Source organism: Miniopterus schreibersii (assembly GCF_964146895.1).
Source record: "Miniopterus schreibersii genome assembly, chromosome: 12".
Classification (NCBI taxonomy): domain Eukaryota; kingdom Metazoa; phylum Chordata; class Mammalia; order Chiroptera; family Miniopteridae; genus Miniopterus; species Miniopterus schreibersii.
The window spans coordinates 68958646-68979770 of NC_138112.1; the positions used below are offsets into that span (position 1 = coordinate 68958646).

Sequence of the window (21125 nt, forward strand, 5' to 3'; positions counted from 1 at the left end):
GTGGAAGCTGAGGCCCAAGGATGGAAGGAGCTTGGTGAGATCACCCAGCCGTGATCCTCAGAAGGGCTAGGGAGCCTGCAGAGATTGCTGGGTTTAGAGTGCCCTCGGGCAGAGGGGCTGCAGGGGTCTAACCGCCTGGGAAGGCTCTTACCTGGGTGCCTGGCTGGCCCTTGGGGTGTAAGGAGGAAGTGGGGACGCCCTGGGCCCAGCGCCTGCCTTTTGAGCCGTTGGCCCAACCCTGTGGCCGTTAATGATTATCCTGCTGCCTGTCAATACGGATCACAAGTGCAGTTCGAAGGGCAGGAAACCCTGGACTGTGCCTGGGCAGGGGGGCAGCTCCATGAAGCATGGGGCCAGGCCCATCTGCCCTTCTAGTGGCATCAGACCCCAGCTGTCCACACCCCATCGCCCTCCTGGCCCCCTTCCCTCCAGCTCGGCCTACTGCCCCAGGTATCCATGCACAGCAAGGACCCCGCGTCCACCAGAACAAAATCTCTGCCCTGTTCACTTCTCATGTCTCCCTCACTGAGAAAGGGACACTAGGGACACAAAGGGGAGCTGAGGGAATATTTGCTAACCACAGAGGGGTCTACAGTTGGCCCCAGCAATATGAAGGTTCTCTGAGTCTGTGCCTCAGTTTCCCCATAGGCCCACCTACCTCAGTGTAGTGCTACTGGGGAGTGGGGCAGGGCGGGGCAATCTGAGCAGCTCCTTCCTTATTCTCAAGAAACAAAGTATGTGTATGTGTGTAGGAGTGTGGACAATGGTTATTTACCTGACCCCATGAAAAATTTCCGTGCAGAAGCCACTGGCAGGACCCCTTCCAGCCAGTGCTACCCCCAGTGCCCCTCTCCCCCTGGTGTCATTAAGCTGGGACCCCAAGACAGAGTCTCCAGTCACCTGAAGAGCCTTCTGCTAGGGATGGTGAGAGCAGCCTCCAGAGGGCTCGGCCTTCCAGGAAGGGCCTTGACTGACCCCCCCCAGTCCTCAAAGCTGGGCAGGGATTATCAGGAAGGACCTGCGACTCAGAGACCAAAGGCATAGCAGCCTCAGGTCACACAGGGTCTGAGCCTCAGCCCACAGCCCTGCCCTCTGCTCTGTCCAGCATCCTCCCAGTGGTCCCCTCACACCTGGCCCCAGGTAAGGCTAGACCCTGGACTCTTGCATGGACAGAGCCAAGAAAGTAGTCTGGACCAGGTGGCTTCCGGGGCCATTACTCCCCTTCCCGTCACTCAGCTCCTGCCGCATCAGAGCTGGGCCAGGGTGGTGGCCCACTGGGAGGGTAGCAAGGAGCCCAGGGAACCGGAGGGAAAGTGCAGGGATGGGCAGGTGGCTGGGTTAGAGGTTAGGGCGGGGACCCTGTCCCACTGGGTGGGGGTGGTAGGGTGCGGCAAACCCTGGTGGTGACATGGGAGTGCTGGGTGCAGAGGTGGGAACCTGGGTGCCAGCCAAGGTCAAGGCTGAGGCTGGAGCGGTGCAGGTACACAGGATGAGGGGCTGGCGGTGGGCACAGTTTATTCTACTTCATGCAGACACTGACCCGCACGCTCAGGAGCTTAAAAATAATACATTGAACCACACAGTGTCTCTCCCCACAACTTCCTCGGAGATAGAAAGACACTTGGCTGAGTGGGGTCAGGGTCTGAGGGTCCAAAAGCCTCTGTCCTGGGACAAGGCAGCAGTGTGGGTCCAGGTGGTAGTGGGGGCAGTGTTCTTTCTCCCCAGAGAAAAAGTGCAGAGACAGAGCCAAGGGCCAAGGCCCCAGGCAGGGAGGCCCCACTCTCAGCAATTGGCAGCAGGTAGGCCAGGGCCAGGGTCCTTCCCTGTCCTTCCTGAGGGCCCGGCCCGCCAGGCTGTGGACGACAGCTCTTGGGGGGCGTGGGAGCTGAGGTGCCGCTGCGCCTGGCTGGGCGTGGTAGGCAAGCCACACCCTGGAGTCCTGGGCACCTGGTCTCAGTCCTGGGCCTCATCTGAACGCCACTTGAGAGTGTGGTCCTTGTGTGCATCCGGGAGGATCTGGTTGCGCATTCCCCCGAGAAGGTTGGATGTGGCCTCTGTGGCCAGGATGAGGGGCTTCACCACTGTTGGGGGCAGCTGGCGGATCACGCCCCCCACAGCACCTGTCAGCCCCTTCTGCTCATGACCCCGAGTCGCCACATCACAGAAGGTCTGAGCTGTATCCAGGAGGCCCTGTGGAGGTGGGAGGTCAGTGCAGGGGTCTAGTTGGAGAGCGGGTGTGGGAAGATGGGGAGGGCTGGGCCTTATTACCTCTCGAACGGTGTCATAGGCCTTGGCCACGCCCTCCCGGAGGTCAGCTGGTTGCTGGCCCTTGCGCCTTCGCACAGAGCGCTTGTCCTGCAGGGAGCGGGCTACAGGTGCCGCCGGGGACAGAATATCATACACCGTCTCGGCCGTGGCCTGGGGGAGCACAGGGACACCGATGAAGAGAGGTGACCCGGGCAGACATGATGAACCCCTAGGCCCTAGTCCAGGGAGCCCACCGCTGCCTCTCCTCCACCCCTGTGCTTTACTGAGCTGCTATAGGGGTCCTGCCAAAGCTCCCACCAGCCATGTCAGGAGGCTTCAAGTGGACTGCATGCCTCCTCAGGAGCTGCTCCTAATGTCCTGTGGACCCAAACCCCTCCTGATGATCACCACACCCCTGCACCCCACCATGTCTGTGGGGTACCCCAAATGCAGCTTGCCTGAGCCAGATGCACTGCTTAGCCTCGCCAGTTCTACAGAGCGGCCCTGCAGAGGCCAGGGGTTCCCCCTCGCTCACCCCCATGGACCAGTGAGTCCATTCCTGAGTCCAGCCTGCCTTTTGTGTTCTTATCTCTACTCCCATGTCTTTCACCCAGCATCACTCCTTCCTACCCAACTTCCTTGACTGATGGTGCCACACTCCAGCTAATGCCCTGGGGTGGGCCCTCCGATGCTAGCTTGTCCCTCCAGCTGCCTCTCTAGAGACCTGCCCCCTGCCCTCATGGGGCTGGATTGCAGGGCCCAGAAAGCACCATGATCCCTATGCATCTGTGCGCTCACTCCCACCTGCTATGACTGTCTACAAATCCCTGCCCATCCCAGCCCCCAGCCCACAGCACTCACTGAACTGAGCTACACCTGCCCACAGGATAACTCCCTGGGATCCACCAGCGCCTAGCAAGGTGCAGGGCCTGGATGAACCAAGGCCAGTGTTGGCCTTATTTTTCTGTCTGTAAAGAGAGCCCCCTTCAAGACTTGACGATGACTAGAGACCCAGTAGGCTCTTAAGCGTGGGGGGCACTCACCCTACTGCATGGGCCGCAGTGGGCCTAGAGAGACCTGGCTGTGGGCCCCAGCCAGTTACTTGGCCTCTCCCTCTCCATGACTTCACCACTGTTGGGGGCAGCTGGCATATCATGCCCCCCACAGCACCTGTCAGCCCCTTCTGCTCGTGACCCCGAGTCGCCACATCACATTTTTCCTCAAAAAATGTTTTGTACACCCAGACTACCCACCGTCAGTAGAGCTTTGGGGACCAAATCGGACGCCATGGCAGACCCTCCCTGCCCTGTATAGGTAGGAGCTGCTCACCTGGATGGCCTGCACCAGCCGGTTGCTGAGTTCCAGGGCAGCAGAAGCCGTAGACGAGCCAAAGGAGGCAGCCCCCCGTTGCAGCCCCCGCATGAGGCGCCCATCCTTCCTGTACTGCTCGATGGGCAGCCACAGCAGGTCCCGGAACCCTTGGACTGGGGAACGGGGTTGTCAGAGGTGCCCGAGGCTACAATGCTCCTACTTTAGGACCTCTCCTACATATTCCCAATGGCAACTTCTAGGATGCCCAAGAGTACAAGCAGTTTCAAGAGTCCCCAGAGCCAGACACTTACAGAGCTGGACAACTGAGTGCATCGGGCCCACCCCTCGCAGCAGGCCAGGCAGCTGGTTCTTGCGGATGTCCTGCAGCCACTCATTGAGAGCATAGCCCAGCACCTTGTCCACGCCTAGGAGTCTGGGAAGGAGAGGAGAGGAGGGCAAGGTGGAGCAGAAGCACACACTGAGGGGTCACAGGGCCAGGAGGACCCAAGGCACCTCAACACTCCCCATGGTGCCGCCCAGCCCCATGTGGGGGGATGACTGCACGTATTTCACAGAGGGGAAAATGAGGCCCCAGAGGGTTGATGTCTTGGCCAAGGCCACACAGCCAGTCAGGAACAGAGCAAAGGGAATATGGGGACCCTGGAGAGAGGTTGGGGTGCTGGAGTGTGGAGGCCTCACCCGTGCCGGCAACACAGTCGCTTTAACTTCAGCTCAGAGCAGTTGAGCTGGGCCAGGCCAATGAGGAGGCCAGTGAAAGTGCCCTGGGGAGGGAGAAGGGGTTCGGATTTACACCCACAGGAGGCCAACTCAGCTGCAATGGAACCTGGACGCAAGTCCTGGCCTCCTGGTCCCCAAAGGCCAGGTCACACCTGAACAGAACCAGGACCCCAGAGGGTCCAGCCCACTCAGCCATCCCACCTAATGGCCCCACTTACCACTTGATCCATGGTGACGTGCTTGCCGTGGTAATCCAGCCAGATGGGCACCTCAGATGTGAATCGAAACTCCCTGGGGATGAGGAGAGAGGGTCCTTTAGTCACTGACCTGGCGTTGTGCAGCCCGACCCAGGGCCCCCAGCCCATGGCCCTACCTGAAGTAGATGGGCTGCTGCTCAGAGGAGCCCTGCCCACCCTCTGCGGCCTCCTGGATGCTGGTTGTCTCTACATCCTCAGGCTGCCCTTCTTGGGGGCTGCTCTGCTGGACTCGGGTCTCAGGGTGAGCTAGAGATTAGACAGAGTAGGGATGGGCCCACGGGTGGCTGGGAAGCAGGAAGCCATGACCCTCCCCTACCAGGTCTAGCTTCTCACCCTCAGCAGAGGCCTCTGCAGGGACCATGGGGTTGATGCCGGCAGCCAGGCTGCTGAAGTAGTCTCTGAGGAAGAGCAGAGCGTCCTGTGGGGCGAGAATGTGGGCACAGGTTGGGCTCAGAGGCTTGGCAGCAGTGGGGCTCACGCCAGACCTGCCCCCACCCAGTCCACTCACCTGGTCCACATTGAGTCGCAGGGGCATCAGTGAGACCCGGAGACAACACTCAGGTCCGCCCAGGTTGGTCGCGGGGGCCACGTGCAATGCTTTGATGGTGAGCTGGGGACAGAGGGTGAGCTCTGGATGCCTGCTGGGCCTCAGGCCCCCGGTCCTGGCTCACCGCTGCTTGCCAGTCAGTCTGGGTCCACACAGGCTGTTCCTTCAGCTAAGCTGGCCCGAGCCCCACCACCCTCCCAGGCTCGCAAACAACCCAGGTGCAGGTGTGCAGCCCCATTCCCTGCCCAGGACCACGGGGCTGCCCACAGTACCATGTTGGAGTGGGTGCGCCGCGGCATCCGCTCGCTTGTGTACAGGTACAGGAACTTGTTGATTTTGGAGGAGGGGAGCCGGTCACGGACCTCGAGCTCCTGTACAATGAACACCTGGCGGGACAGCGGCTGCTCCTCCAGTTCCTTGCCTGGGGCTGCGGAGTCTGCAGCTGGTTCCACTGGGTACACCTCATGCTGGAAGCTCACCTGTGAGATGGATGGAGGCCTGAGCCAGGTGAGCAGGGCCCAGACAGGGACAGAGGGGTTCACCACAGGCCCCTCCTCTCCCAGCCACTCTTCCTGCACGCAACCCCATCTCAGATCCATGCCTCGCTGCTGCCTGGACTCCTTTATGTGGCCATTCCACAGGTATTTCAAACCCACAATGAACTCTTGACCGCCTTTCCTGAATCTGTGTCTCTATTCCCACCTGTCTCGTTACCCTAAGCATCAACCTTCGCTCTCCAACCTCTCTATCACCAGGGACATCGGCTTTACATCCACAAAATGTCTGTAAAATCCATTCCACAAAGTAAGTTTCCATGGAGTCCTGGCTGAGTGGCAGGGATGGATGGCCTGCCACTGTCCCCCACCCCCCCACCCCAGCTGGCCCCTTGCACCCCAAGCCTCCAGCTCACCTTGCTGAGCTGGATCTCCATGAGGACCTGGTGCTGCCTCCCGCTGCCCCCCTGCATGCGCCAGGAGTTCTGGGGCCGGTTGGGGCCAGAGCTGTGAGAAGGGGAGCCCCTGGGACCCGTGAGGCCAACTCTTGCCCTGGGAGGAGAGACAAGGGACAAGCTGACTCAGGGAAACACCCTTTCCTCACCCCCTCCTCTCAGAGTAGGCCTTTCAGCCTGTGGCGGGAGACCTTCTCCTGGGAGGTAGATGGAATAAGGAAAGGGGAAGAGCTGAGGCCAGGGAGGTAAGGATATGGCTCCAGGTTACCAGCTACTGAAGGCCAGGGCTGGATCCCAGCCCAAACCCCATCTCCTGGGTGGGCGAGCCCCGCTGTCATAGCTGCCACCTTCACTCTCTCCTTACCTGTGGCTGGGGTGAGGGCCAAAGTCTCGACCCCCATAGAGGTGCCAGACAAGGGAGACTTCACGCAGCACCACACGGGTGCTGGGCACTGGGAAGTGGGCAGGCGCCCGCAGCAGGTCTGTTCTGCCCAGCGGCCGTGAGAAGTGCCCGTCCTGCACAATGATGGGGCCTGGATGCAGCTGTGTCACCACGGGTTCCCCGTCTCGGGGCTGCAGGGAGGAAGCCAAGTGAATACATGTGGCACAGATGCTTTTCCCAGTCCAGGCCACCCTCCACCCATTTCTCCCGCCTTTACAATTCCCTCCCAATTTTTGACAAAGCTGGCCCTCCTGGGTCACTGTTCCCACAGCCTGTGTTTGAATATTCTGTCTAGGGTGGGGCCGAATGCCCCTTGCTCCTGCCAGCCTTGTCTCCCTGGGTCTTGCTTGCATATGGCATTCCCACTGGTGCTTGGGGGCTAGGTCAGCACCCGTGCAGCAAATGGTTCTCCTCACTGTTCCACTAACCACCTGCCCTCGTCCTCCCTACTCTGATGTTCCAGGCCCTCTGCCCAGGACGCCATGCCTTCTCTTCCTCTGAAATCTACTACCTCCTTCAAAACCCAGGCTCAGGGCTGCTCCCAGAAAGACCCCCCCCAGCCCCACCTGCCCGGGGGTACCTACCACCTTCTGCCTCTCCCATGGCTTAATTTCTAGAAGGGCAGGGGACTGAGCCACCCTCTCCCACCACTTCCTGCCCCTGCCAGTCTGCCCGCCACACACCGGGATGCCCAGGCCAGGAGCGTCAAGGATGCAGAACTCATCACTGTCCAGAGTGTCTCCATCCCATTCCTTTTCCTTTTCATCTCCCTTGGCCTCTGAGCAGGACCCGCAACTGCCAGCAGGGACCCCAGCAGGCAGCGAGGGAGGTTGCTGCGCCCCACTCCGTTCACCTGGGAATAGGTAGACGGACACGGGCGAGGCCTGAGGGAGAGTGCCACCTGTAGGAGAGAGGCTGGTTTTGGGGGGATGCTTGACGTGGGTGCTGATTGTGTCCGCTGGCCCCAAAGCCCCCCCACCCCACCTGAAGACTGGGCCAGCTCCCGCAGGCTGCGCTCGGTGTCCAGGAGGGCGTCAGTCAGGTCCCGCTGGTTGATGAGGGCTGTCTCCACTGTGGGGCATGAGGGCAGGGAGGCGGGGCTCTCGGAGAGCTGGGCCAGGCAGGGGAGGAGGGGTGAATGAGTGCCAGGAGGGAGGGGCAGGCCCAGGGGTCCCCCATGGCAGGGCAGGGGGCCAGGCAGAGCTCTGGCAGCCTGGATGGCCAGGCCTCACCTGTACCTTCTGGCCGGCGATCTCAGTGGGGCTGGGGGGCCGGGGTGGGGGGTGCAGGTCGCCCGCACTCATTACGTACTGCAGCAGGTTGACCAGCAGAGCGCAGGAGTCGGCGCAGGTGTGCATGTGCACCACGTTGTTGGAGCAGCGCAGCTCGAACAGGGGCTGGCTCTGTGCAGATGGGGCAGGGGGGCCATCAGCCCAGGCTCTGTCCTCTCCATACACAGATAGGACAGGCTAGGTCTTCCCTGGGGTGGTCAACCTGCCCAATAACCCCACTGAATGGATGAGCAAGCACGCGGAGCCCAGAGAACGGAAGGGGCTTGGACCCAGGCTGCCCAAGAAGCTGAGTGCCACCCCGAGGGAAAGGCTACATGAGATAAACACCCTCTCCTTTGCCCCTGACCCCAGCCAGCCAGGCAAGGCCTACTATCTCCATTTTACAGAGGAGGAAACTGACTTCCAGGCTCTGCTTTTGCCCTGGCTGCTGCTGCCCTCTAGTGGCAGGACTCACACTGAGGGACACCCACTATGGGCCCGGCCCTTCCCAGGAGGGCCAATACCACAGCCCAGCATTGGAAGGGCCAGCAGTGACTGTGACCTGAGCCTGGCCCAGGGAGCAGAAGCAGAGAGAGATGGTGTGTGGGCGAAGGGTGACCCCCTTGAAGGCACCCTGGGCCCCTGTACTGCTCTGGCTCTAGGGATTCTGGGAAACAGCCGCACTCACCAGTTTGCCCTCAGTGCTCCCCTTCCAGGTTTTGATCACGAGCTCCAGGAGGTCAACATCCAAGACACAGACATAATCTGAAGCAGAGGACAGGAGACATTCCTATTGCTTCCTCACACCCAGCCCCTGACCCGCCACCAGAGGGAGAATTGGGGATTTGTCTGGGTGCAGCCCTTGTGCTGTGTACATATGTCGGTGCTAAAAACCTGGCCATCAGTGGGGGAGGACACTGGCTGCTCTGTGTGGGCCCGGGACCATGGTCCCTCAGAGGGGAGGGAGCCCAGTCCAACCCTGCCCACCTCGCCGCAGATCCAGGGTCTCCACCTCACACTTGTCAGAAAGGTACAAAGCTGAGTCGTCGAGGATGAACCTGGTGGGAACAGGGCTGAGAAGGGTCTGGAGCCGCTGCAGGCAGCTCCACGGCAGCCAGCAGGGGCAGGGCACCCAGAGACAGGCAGAGGGACACCCACAGCAGGTCCCAAGCTCATAAGAACGAGTGCTGGGCCCTCCGGCCTCAGTGCTGTCTGTGCCATGGGGAGGCCAGGCCTGGTCTCCGTGGCCCAGGCCGATTTGTCCCTCTCCAAGTACCTCCAGCTCTGCCGCCTCATCCAGGCCTCGCAGCAACCCTGGGAAGGGAGGGTCCTACTCCCCTCCTGCAGCCATTATTCTTTTAAAACAAGTCCTTATTTCTTTTCTTTCTTTTTATTAAGAGATAGCAAAAGTTTATTGAAGGAGAGGAGAGACAAAAGCCCCCGCCGCAGTGAGAGGGGTCCCAAACAGGTAGCCCCCTTATTTCTTAAGGGGAGAGACCAAGAGGATCTCTCATGCTGCCATTCCTCTGATATATAATTTTTAAATTTTATTTAATTTTGTTTTATACAAGCCCTTAGTTTAATGTCAACACAACACAAGCTCCTTTAAAATATTTTAAAATATAGCAATAGAAAAGATGCGATCCCTAATTCCTAATCCCAAATTCTGATACACACTTTCTACCAAGCCACACAGAGAGGTATAAGTACCTCCTCATAAATCTGTTTTAAACATATGTAGTTTTATATCTTACTTTTACACTGTACCATGGCATTTCCCCATATGTTTCAATGTTATTCTTTGACTTGACTTGAAAGATTGGATGGGTCACAATACTGACTCAGGTTATAATTTGGCAGCATTTGGACAGTAAGTTCTGATTGTTTTAAATTGTACTATAGAGGCATTATATTCCACCTGTTTTATCCTTACATCCCAGGACAACCACCAGAAGTGAAATCATTAGGACAGAAAGTGCGAACACCAGTAAGGTTTGGGTTTGGAGGTCCTACTGCTCTCCAGGAAGGTGGACCCAATTCTGATGGAAGGATCATCACCAGAAAGTACAGAAAGGCTGAGAGTGACCTGAGGACACACAGCAGGTAGGCAGCACCCTGGGGGAGTGGCAGCTGTAGCCCAGCTTGGGAGGGAGGGGGCTGTATACCTGAGCAGGAAAGTGGAGGTGTCCATGATGATGTTACTGGAGAGGGTGAAGGTCTCGGCGGTGACAAGGACACGCACAGGAAGATAGAGGGGCCTGGGGTGACAATGAAGCTGGGGCAGGCTCCTTATACACACGTGAGAGTCTGCCCCCAGCCCCTGGCACCCAGCCCGCCCAGCCTGGGTACCTGTAGTCCACAGCGCAGGAGAATAGGTGTGTGTGGAGGACGGTAATAACCGTTGGGGGCAGGTAGCCGAGCACTGGGTCATCCAGCACATCTAAGAACTCCAACAGCTTTGGGGACCAAAGTGGGAGAGGTGGTGAGGTTAGGGTGGCCTCGTCCTTCCTCTAATCCCCCAGCGCAGCCCAGCCCAGCCCATGCCCATGGCACTGGCCTCCTCCCAGCCTAGAGAACTGTCTGCCCATGCCACCCTTGCTCACCTGGGAGTGCCAGCTCTGTTCTGGTAGGGTTATGTAATGGCGTAGGGTGGCTTTGTGCAGCCGCAGTGTCACTAGGAACTCCTGGGGGCGGGACACGGTCAGTGAGCAGGAAGCCCAGCCCTCCATGCACCAGGTGGGTGGGCAGAAGCAGGCGTGGCTGTACCTTGATGTTCTTGTGGGGGTCCAGGTGGATGCGCACAGCAGCGGACAGCATGTGGGGATCCCGGCCATGGCCCTTTCGGCCTGCGGCTCCCTGCTTGGTTACCCCTTCCTCTGATGGGTAGATGGTTGCGACCAGCTGGGCCGGAGGAGCAAAGCTGGGCAGCTCCAGGTGACTGGGCAGCAGGTAGTCATCCACAGTCGCTGGGGAGGCATCAGGTGAGCCCCCTGCCAAGACTGCTGATTGCCCACTTCACCCTGAAAGCCCCTGCCCATTGGACCCTAGAGACCCCTTGACAACTGGCCCACCGCCCTCACCTTGGTGGTAGAGCGTTGCCTTTTCAGCCTCCAGGCAGAAGTAGCCGAGCCCTGGCTGGCCTCGGTACTGGGAGACACTGAAGATGGTGCCTTGTTCCACGTCCAGCACCAGCTCCCCATGCACGGCCTCCAGCTGCCTCCCGCCCTCATCCTGCAGACAGAGCATGTGGCCTGGCCTCACCCGCAGCACTGAGCAGTGCCCACGCCCTCAGGGGCAAGGGGGACTCCTGGAGCCCCGGCCTAACTAGGATCAGCTCCAGCATCTACCCAGGCTCTGATGGAGGCCCAGGGCAGCACTTGTCTCTTTTGCCAGAGGGGAGGAATCGCCCCTGACCAGTTTGCCTCCCAGCATGAGATGGTGCCCTTTCGGACTCTTGTATACAGCAGGTGCTAATAAGTGGCTGACAGGGTACAATGGGATGGGTGTGGTGTCAGGGGAGTGCTAGTGGCTGGACAGGCCCCACTCAGCCCCCACTGGGGCCCATTTCCCACATCCCCAACTTGGCGCTGCTCACACCTGTCTTGGTCTCCTGCCAGTGGGAGCTCTGAAGTCAGGGGCTCACCTCCCCGGGGCTGCCCTCACCTTGGTCTCACAGAGGGCGGTGATCCGGCCCTTTAGCACCGTCACCAGCATAGAGAACGTACTCTGGGAGCGAGGGCTCGGGGTCTCGGGGGCGGCCTGGGGGGCACCTGATGCCCCCACTGAGAAGAAGTGGGCATCCTCGTCGTCCGAGTCTGAGTCTGGGGTAAGATCAAGGAGCCAAGTGGGAAGGAGACCTGGAAGGGCTGCCCTAGCCCTGCCCGGCTCTGGGGGCCCCAGGACCCCACCAGGTGCCCCTCCTACCCAGCTTGAAGGCTGACTTGCACATCTTGAAGTTGTCATGCCAGAAGCCTGAGGGGCCCGGGAAGCCAGGAGGGTGAGCGGCAGAGGCAGGGGTGGGAGCAGGAAGCAGGTCTGCGGGCTCCCACATGAGCAGGTCGTTGTTGATCCTGAGACAGGCAGATAGATGGCGGCAGTAAGGGAGGCCCAGCCCCACTCCCTGCCACCCCCCATCTCCACCCCACTCCCATCCGCATTGCCACCTGTTGTAGAGGCTCTCGTAGACCTCCTTGCTGGGCAGGAAGACGTGGGCGCTGGGCAGGACCACTTCCAGGCTGCAGCGTGACAGCGCCAGGGCCCGGCTTTGGAAGGTCCTCATCTCTTCAGGGTCTCCAGGAATCACCATCTATATGGGGGAGCGGGGAAAGGCAGCTGAGAAATGCTGGAGTCTACGGTTGGCTGGGGAATCAGACCCAGGTCTTCATCCTAACCTTCTATCATTCATTCATTCTTTTTTAAATTTAATTTTTTCCCATTGCTTTTCAGAGAGAGTGGAGAGAGGAAGGGGGAGAGAGAGAACATCAATGTGAGAGGCACATGGACTGGTTGCCTCCCACACACGCCCTGACTGGGACAACTGGGTCGGGAGCAAACCTGCAACCCTTCAGTGCACGGGCTGACGCTTTAACCACTGAACAACACCAGCCAGGGCTTAATTTTATTTTTTTATCTGATCCTCACCCAAGGATATGTTTATTGATTTTAGAGAGAGAGGGGGAGGGAGAGAGAGAGAGAAAAAAAACACATGGATGTGAGAAACATCGATCAGCTAGCTGCCTTGTCCCAATTGGGATATCAAACACCAAAGCCTAGGTATGTGCCCTGACTGGGGAGCAAACACACAACCTTTTATTGTACAGGACAATGCTCCAACCAACTGAGCCACATTGGCCAGGGCCATTCATTTATTCTTACGGAGTCATCCATATGAGCCCTTCTCTGCTAGGATGACAGCCATCTCGTGCCAAGCACTGACCACATGCCAACCTTGCTCTGCGGGCTTCACACATGTTAATTCCTTTATCCACAGGACAGGCCTGAGAGGGGTCACTGTGCCCACTTTCCAAGGAAACTCATCTGTATGTAAGTCTCCAAGAGGTGAGGCATCAGGCTGAGATGACATGGCCACTGGGTAGCAGAGCCTGGATTCAAACCCGGATGTTTTGGCCCAGAGGTCAGGCCTTTAACTGCCTCTCACTCAACGCTCATCACCTTCAGAGAAGAGGACCCTAAAGGACACTGCCAATGATGGGACAGGGTCCCGCTCTTCCCCACAGGCCTGCCCTCCCCAGTGCCCTCACTTCCAGGCCCCACGGCTTCCAACTCCCCATTGACATGAGATGATGGAAGAGACAGAATTCTCACAGGTGCTGGGTCACATCACTGGGTACCCCAAGTAGTCTCTCCTCTGGCCCACAGACACCACATGGCTTCCACAAGACCCAGGCGCCCCAGGCCTCACCTCTTCCGTCTCGTACATGGTCCTCTTGGAAGAGAAGGGTGAGGGCTCAGGCGCCCGCAGCTCACATGGGCTCTCAACAGACAGCTCCAGCTCCTCCCCCTTCTCTGGGGCCACGTCCCACTGTGTGCTGCTGATCCTGGGGTTCAGGGTCACCACTACCCTGCCAGGGCAATAGGCCTGTCACTGGTCTGCAGGGCGTCCCCAGCCCCTGATCCCAAGAGGCCTCCCACCCCCTCAGTAGCAAAGCCCTCCTCTCCTGTTTCCACTTCCCGAGCCCCCACTTACTGGGGCAGGAAGTATTTGTGACCAGGGCCCTTGGGATCCAGGGCTTTGGAGACTCGCAGGCAGGGGACAGGTGGCTTCTCTCCATCTTCATAGGTGGCTGGAGGGAATGGGGAAAAATAGGGGGAGTGTCACTGCTGCTTTCCCCCCATTTCCTCCCCAAGGCCAGGTGGAGTCAGTGGTGACTGTCCTGTACTGTTTGCAGACCTGTGCCTTTCTCATGCCCAGGTCTGCAGCAGCCCAAGGTGAAAGGGTCCACTCTGTCTGCTATGCAGAGCAGGCATGGACAGGCAATACTGGTGCCCCACAGAGCTGGTGAGGCCTGGGCCCAGGTCTGTTCTCCCATCACCCAGCCTCTTCAGTAGCCCTAAGCCCATCTCTCCCAGAGGCCCGAGCCCCTGTCCCACATGCTGTCTCCCAGGGGCTCTCACCATGTAGGTCGGAGCAGGTAAGTTCCAGGCGGGTGGGGGCTGGGGGGCCAGGCCCACTACTCAACTCTGACCGGAACTGGGGCTCACTCAGCTCCAACCGCAGCTGCTCGGCCCGAACGGCCTGGCCCGCCCAGGGATCACGCTCAGGCCGCAGGTCGGCAATGGGGAAGTGCAGCCGAAGTGTGGCCCGGGGTGCTGATAGCTGCACCACTGTCTCCTGTTGGGCAGCTGGCGGGGGCTCTGTCTGTGAGAGGGTATAGGAATCACAGCTGCCATCGGGGCCCCCACCACTGTGAGCGCAAGCCAGAAGACCTGTGCTCCACTCCCAGCCCCAGCTAGGCATCTTACCAGCAGGCCGGTAGGTGGCTCAGGAGAGGTTATGGTGGCCAGGTGCAGCAGGGCAGCGAGCCGGTCCAGGGCCCCCAGCTCCAGGTCTGCCTGGAAATCGGCCAGGTCCAGGGCCAGCTCTGAGTGGCAATGGCAGGCAGCTGTGCGCCGGGATCGGCTCTGAAGTTGAGGGTGTTCAGGTCAGCAAGGGCTGTGGGGTAGGTGAGGGCAGGATGGGAAGGGGCCCCCTTGAGCAAAAACAGAACACAGAACCCTCCCAGGTTCTCATGAGAAGAGCTTGGGCAGGGGAACCAGGAGGGAACAGGAGACCCTCACCACCCTGCCTCAGGCAGATGACCGTGCTTGTTTAATAAAGCCATCCAATACTCGCCACTCCCAGGGGACTGCCATGATGAGCCAGGGGAGGGGCGACCGGGCTAAGAGAACAGCATGTACAAGTCCAGATGTATTCAAGGGTCCCCGGATGGGGAGGCATGCTCTGCTTGGAACACAGGCTAGGGGGACAGTGGGTGGGAGCAGGTACCAGGGGAGGCTGGGGTTGGGGCTGTGATGTCAATGCCCCATAGGAAACAGCCAAGGGCCTTTAGGCCTGGAGGCGGTGGGTTACCTTGGGCACACGGCGCAGGGTCTGTGTGTGGTGCAGGTGGGCGCAGGGCTGAGCTGAGGCCCGGGAGTCCTGGCTGCTGGGGAAGCTCAGGATCTGGGGTGGGACACGGGAGGTAAGAGGTTCAGGCCAAGCCCTCACATCTACCACGACCAACAGGCCCTGACCACACACACTTGCCTTTGGCCCTCACCTCCATGTACTCAGGCTCTGAAGAGCCCCTGGGCCATAGACACTCTAGCACCTCAAGCTGCCCGAAGTGCACGTCTGTGCTGGTGGTGCGGCGGCCCCTGCCTGTCTGCAGTTCCCAGGACAGCTGCACAGCTGTTCCTGTTAGCCTGAAGGGAGGAAGCTGGGCATCAGATGGAGGGATTACGGGGCTCAGGGAATCTCTCCTCAGGCCCCTGCCTTGGGCTTGTACCGGACATGGCTACAGGGACAGGCCCTCTGGAAGCGCGGTCGGAGATGGTGGAAGTCACGGGAGCCGAAGGGCCCATCCTTGGCAGCATCAAACTCGGCAAAAAAATGGGTGGTGAAGTCAGGTGGTCCAGAAGACGGGGCGGATGTCTCAAGCAAGGTCAGGGTCATGCCCCCCAAGGTCATCTTCAGTAGTGAGTCAGGGCGCATGGTGTCCGGATGAGGCGTAAGGGCCGTCTTGCCTGAGGGGACAGAGGCTTCACCAGGGGCTCCCCAGAGCTCATGGGCACCCCAGGCTGGGGGCTGTGAGAAGTCCTGGCCCAGCTGGACTGTGGCTCTGGTAGGAGGCTTGGCCAGGCAGGGGTGACATGAAGCTTTGTTATGCCAGGAACTGAGCTCAGGCTCAATTCAACCCTCTCTAGGGAACTGGAAGGACCTGAGGTAATAAAGCACTCAGCCCAGTACCTGACACAAGCTCTTGATAAACATCGGCTAAAACACACAGCCCAGCAAGGTCAGGTCTAATGTCCCCATTTGATGAAAGGGGAAACCAAGTCTTGGGGAGTTGAAGTGCTTACCCAAGATCACTGACTCTAAAACCCAGGCTTTGGACATTGCATCACCAGCCTCCCCAGGGAACCAAGTCACCCATGGTGGGCCTCTAGGCATTGCCAGAGGCCTCCTGCTACTCATGACATCACACCAGCACCAAGGCTTCTTCCAGTTCTTCCTGCCCCTGGAGCACTCACCAGCTGGGTGGCCCTGGGCAGAGAGCCGGCGAGGGGTCATGTCACTGTGCACAGAGGAGCCCAGGTCTACGTCGGCGAGGGAGAGCTCAGAGACGGCTGAGGCCACACTGCTCGTGAGGCCCGCCATGGAGAAGAAGAGGTCTGTGGGCCAGGCAAGGGGGTCAGGCACAGCAGGCTTGGCCCCCTGACTGCTGCACTAGCCACCCCACCAACCACTGGGTCTGGCCCCACACCCACCACTGTTGTCCAGGTTGACAAGGGGGTTGGTTAGGGGGTCTGGGCTGAGGGGCTCAGCCACAGCCCCTGCCTGCAGCTGCTGGTTCAGGTCCTGCTCAATTAGCCACAGGTCTTCAGTGCCCAGTGGGCGGCTCTTGTTCAGCTTGTCAACTAGGGCCTTGGGGTCTACAGGGGAGGAAACTTGTGTCAGTCCAGCCTGCCTGTCACCTCTCCAGCCATCCAACGCCCTGGACTGCCCAGAGGCCTCACCTGCAAGACTCATGGCACTGAACAGTTCCTGAAGCTGCTGGAGTTGCTGTGGAGTCAGGAGCAGATGCAAGAAGCCCAGCTGTCCGGCCACCTCCAGCTGGGGGCAGAGGGGGCAACCATGGAGCCTATGCCTGCCACCCAAGCCCCTGAGAACCACTACTACCTGCCCTCACCCTAAGGAGCTAGGATGCCAGTTGTCAGGCTAAGCTCGCTCACCAACTAGCTGTGTGACCCTGGCCACAACCTGACCTCTCCGAGCCTCAGTTTCTCTAGTTGCCAAGAAGGAAGTAACTTCCCCCACTCAATGACCCCGCTTTGTTCGGGGGAAGATAAAAACTGCTGAGGATTCTGAGGGAGTGGAGCGCGCTCCCTCTTCCCCACAGGCCCACGCACTCACCTTGGGGCCTGGGAAGGCCTCATTCTGCTTCAGTTTCACGGTCAGCTCCACGTACCCTGAGCAGCTGCCGATCTGCATGGGGGGATCTGGGGATTCTTCCTGGGAGGCAAGAGGTTATAAGAGGGGAGTGGTCGAGAAGATGACATCAGAGCTGGTCAGAAGGGATGGAGGGGAAGAAGGGTCAAGGGACAGACAGGGCAGGGATTGGAAAAAGAAAGAGACTGTGGAGTCAGAATTGGCCCACCTGTCGGGGAAGCTCCTCGAAATGCAGGCGGACTCCGACCAGCTGCAGCAGCTTGTGCAGGAAAGCAGGAGGCTGGTGAACATCCACGGGGGGCGCCTGGCTTGGGTCCCGCACTGCCTCGTCACAGTATTCTAGTCTGGGGAGTGGAGGGTCAGCCTTTGCCCTGGTCACCCCAGGTGTGCAGCCCCTCTGCCTGCACAGTATTCTGTTCTAGGGGTCTCGGGTCATGGAGCTGCCCCATCACAGTCAGGCCATCCTGGACCTCCATGGCCAGTCCTGGCTTCTCAGACCCTCAGCATGCAACCTGATCTTTGCACCCCCCCACCACTCTGTGCCTGCACCACCTGGCCCCTGGACACCACTGCAGCCCACCTCCCCATTGCTGTGGCCACTGCCCAGGCCTACCCAGACTTGCTCTGCCACTTCCCAGGAGCATAGGCTGGGGGCGGGGCCAGGGCCAGGGCCACTTGATAGCTCCTCACATCCCCTTCCCTCATGCCAGTCCACCCAGCCAGGCCTGCCCCTACCTCTGCACATGGACTTCCACTGCCACACCATGCTCCCCATCACCCGGCGAGTGCTCCACCCTCACGACAGTGTCCAGGAAGGTCACCTTGATCCTTCGCAGCACTGAAGGGTGAGAAGAATGTCTCAGATCAGGTAGAGCTGTAAAGGGCAGGCAGAGTTTCCCCATTGGTGTAGCAGGGTGGCCTGGAAGGGCCTGCTTACCAGTCTCGATGGTCTGGGCGAACATCTCCAGGCCTTCCAGGGGTTGTGGTGGCTCAGAGGGCTCAGGCAGCCCATCTCGCAGGCACTCCTGAGCCAGCTGCAGGCTCGTGGTCATGCATGAGGCCCAGCTCTGTGAGTCAGCAGGCCCCGGTCCTGCGAGTAGGCCCAGTCAGCTCCTGAGTGCCCAGGCCCACTCCCACCACTGCCCCAGCCTTATCCTGCCCTCACCTGGGCCCTGGCGGGGCTGCAGGGTGAGCTGGAGGCCTGACACGAGAACAGTGCAGTGGTCTGTGAGCAGCGCGGCCCAGGGCACGGCCACCTCGATGGAGCCCACAAAGCCTTCTACCAGCTCCAATGGCGATTCCATGGACTCCAGCACCTCGTTCACAGACTGCAAGCAGAGAGGGGACAAAGCTGGCTCAGGAGAACCCCAAAGCTGGCTGTGTCCGTGGCTGCTGTGTCCCGTCTGTCTGCTCTACCTTGGAGAGCACCTTCACTCTCTGGGATCCTCCACATGCTACCTACAACTACAAGGTCCTACCTTTGCTCATGTTAATCCTTACTTTTGGCTGGGTCACATCACCCAAATGTGCCCAATCTTTCAAGCCAGAGGAGGAAGACCTGAAGGATGAAGAGAAAACCAGGTGTACAAGATAGGTGGCATGTTCCAGGCTTGGGAACAGCACATTCAAAGGCCCGGCAAGAGGGTGCAACAGCACCCCACGTTCACTCTGGTCAAGCAGAGTTCATGGGGAGTGCCCAGGAGAGGCAGGCAGGGACCTGACCTGAGCCAAGGGGATGCCCCCCAACTCCAAACGGTATAGCTGTACATCTCTCTGAGGCACAGGTTGAGCACCCCCCACCTGCCTTTACAGATGGGGGAAGAGTACCCCCACCAGCCTAGGAGCTCCTCAAGGGTAGGAACCCACCTGCTTTCTCCATGTGACCCAGACAGGGCCTCAGTAAACACTTGTTGCATCCATGAGTAAACAAACTAGGCCTACAGAGATCAAGTCCAAACTCCTCATGCAAGATCCAGAGATGGGGAAACTGAAGCCTAGAAAAAAGACTATTCTAGTCACCCAATGTACTGGGACCCCTGCCTCTCCTCATCCCATCTCAGGGTCCCCAGGCACTCAGCTTCTTCTGGGATCTTCAAGGTAGGGGCTGCAGGCAGAGCAGCTGGGAGGAGGGACTGGCTATTGAAAAAGCACCAGTAGCCCGGCCACTGTGGCTTAGTGGTTGAGCATCGACCCATGGACCTGGAGGTCAAGGCTGGATTCAGGTCAGGACACATGACCGGGTTGTAGGCCCAATCCCCAGTAGGGGGCGTGCAGGGGGCACTCAATTGATGATTCTCTCTCATCATTGATGTTTCTATCCCTCTCTCCCTCTCCTTTCCTCTCTCTCTGAAATCAATAAAAACATATTTTTTTAAATGTTAAAAAAGTAAAACAAACCAACATGGTAAAAAAAAAAAAAAGGAAAGGAAACGAAAGGGGAAAAAAAGGAAAAAAGAAAAGGAAGAGAAGAAGAGAAGAGAAGAGAAGAGAAGAGAAGAGAAGAGAAGAGAAGAGAAGAGAAGAGAAGGAAAAAAAGAAAAGAAAAGAAAAAAGAAAAGAAAAGAAAAGAAAAGAGAAAAGAAAAGAAAAGAAAAGAAAAGAAAAGAAAAGAAAAGAAAAGAAAAGAAAAGAAAAGAAAAGAAAAGAAAAGAAAAGAAAAGAAAAGAGAACCTGCATTCCACCAGGGCATAACTAGCTAGGCACCAATTCAATCCCAACAGGGCTCAGTGGGGGAGTGTTTCCTGGGACTAGAAGTAGGAAGAGGCAGCTGAGAGGTCTGAAAAGGCTTCCTGCACTGAGATTTGAGGAGGTCAAAAGACTACTGGGAAGTGCCCCCGACTCTAGGCTCAGGGGACTTCTCTTACCCCACATTTGCTCAGGAAGACCTGGCCTACCTCTAAAGCCCAACTCTTCCTGCCCAGATTGCACTGTGCCCAGCCAGAAAACTGAGAAACCCCCACCCCCATGCCCATGCAGTGCCAGCCCTGGGCTGGTGCCTCTAATTGGTGGCTCCTTTGCAACTTTCCAGGTCAGCTGAGCTGTAAGTCACCGCCCCCAGACTCAGGACTGACCCAGACCTTACTTCTCTCTGCCTCCCCAGCATCTCCCCTGCCTCCAACCAGCCTGGGACCAGACCTCTCCACCCTTCCCTGGGGGCTTCCCTCCGGGTGGGGATGCTAATTCCCAATCCCCTCCCCAAACACCCACTTGGTCCATTCCACTCTCCCAAAAGCAGGAAGTAGGCAGCAAGAGCAGCAGCAGCATTCACACGAGGTGTTGATCAACACAGGCGCTGACGCGGCTGTTGACATCCACATCCGGAGGCGAACCCCACCCACTGGGCCCACGATTGTAGGGTCAGGAGGTTAGGGTACCTTTGCCACAGGTGTCCTCAGCTGGTAATGGACCCCTACCAGCCTTCCCAGTCCAGCTACATGGCCGCAACTCTCTCAGTACCCTGGCCTGGTCCTACTGGAACCCCCTAGTTCCTCCGCTCGGCTCCCTCCTCACCCTCTCCTTAAGTTCCTCGGCACCACGCTCCTCAAATCAGGCCCCAAATCAATGTGCTTATTCTGGCGTCCTCCAGACCAGTGACATCCCTCTCCCTCGCCTCAGTTTCTCCTCCCGTGAAGTGGACGCAAGGAACCCCTTCCCGCCCAGGTTCTTGCTCTGGAGGCGATCAGTCGGGTCCCTCTGACGCCTGAAAAGGGCCGGACTTCCACGACCTCAGCACGCCCGGTACCTGGTCCCCCGGCTGCGGCCCCGTGCCCTCCGCCCTCTTTCCGGGCTCGGGCCTGGTTCCTCACCCAGATCTCCAGGTGGATATCCCGCAGGGCAACGCTGCCCTTGTACAAATCGAGGCTGAGCTGGTCCAGGCTGAGGTGCTCCTGGAAGAAGTGACCCAAGTAGTGGTGCAGCAAGTAGCGGCAGACCCGCTCTTTTACACAGTTCGACCATGGCCACAGCCATCGTGACATCTCGGAGACCGCCGAACCCGGGCTGCCTCCGCTCGCCGCCCGCCGGTGATACCAGTCCGGCTGCGCGGCTCACGAGAGCCTCGGGTTCGCCCCGCCGCTTCTCGCAGCGCCAGGCCGCGCCCCGGGGCGCTCAGCCACGCCCCCCACGCTCACTACAATTGGACATTGCAAAGGGCGAGGCCTACTGATTGGCTGAGGGGGCGGAGCCTTTAGG

At 59.0% G+C, this 21125-nt stretch overlaps 1 protein-coding gene across 3 annotated transcripts; it reads right to left on the reverse strand.

Annotated features, from left to right (window-relative positions):
- Positions 1 to 1491: 1491 nt before the first annotated feature.
- Positions 1492 to 21034, reverse strand: ATG2A (autophagy related 2A). Of its 3 annotated transcripts, none has more exons than XM_081153394.1 (41): positions 20741 to 21034; positions 18100 to 18262; positions 17872 to 18024; positions 17670 to 17772; positions 17143 to 17278; positions 16899 to 16997; positions 16502 to 16598; positions 16253 to 16417; positions 16016 to 16156; positions 15271 to 15508; positions 15043 to 15187; positions 14853 to 14945; positions 14246 to 14404; positions 13898 to 14141; positions 13470 to 13566; positions 13185 to 13344; positions 11926 to 12068; positions 11687 to 11832; positions 11426 to 11583; positions 10843 to 10993; positions 10529 to 10728; positions 10366 to 10446; positions 10112 to 10218; positions 9928 to 10020; positions 8750 to 8820; positions 8451 to 8527; positions 7730 to 7894; positions 7476 to 7602; positions 7175 to 7392; positions 6414 to 6622; positions 6011 to 6146; positions 5373 to 5579; positions 5062 to 5163; positions 4887 to 4971; positions 4670 to 4799; positions 4515 to 4587; positions 4258 to 4340; positions 3870 to 3991; positions 3577 to 3731; positions 2269 to 2418; positions 1492 to 2190 (listed from the first exon to the last, which is right to left on the reverse strand). In XM_081153394.1, exons 1-41 carry the CDS (start codon positions 20909 to 20911, stop codon positions 1954 to 1956), a joined length of 5790 nt encoding a protein of 1929 aa, XP_081009520.1. In that variant the 5' UTR covers positions 20912 to 21034; the 3' UTR covers positions 1492 to 1953. The 3 variants fall into 3 exon arrangements, with proteins under 3 accessions (XP_081009520.1, XP_081009521.1, XP_081009519.1); XM_081153395.1 differs by having other exon boundaries at positions 7175 to 7344; positions 7724 to 7894; XM_081153393.1 differs by having other exon boundaries at positions 7724 to 7894.
- Between the last annotated feature and the right edge of the window lie 91 nt (positions 21035 to 21125).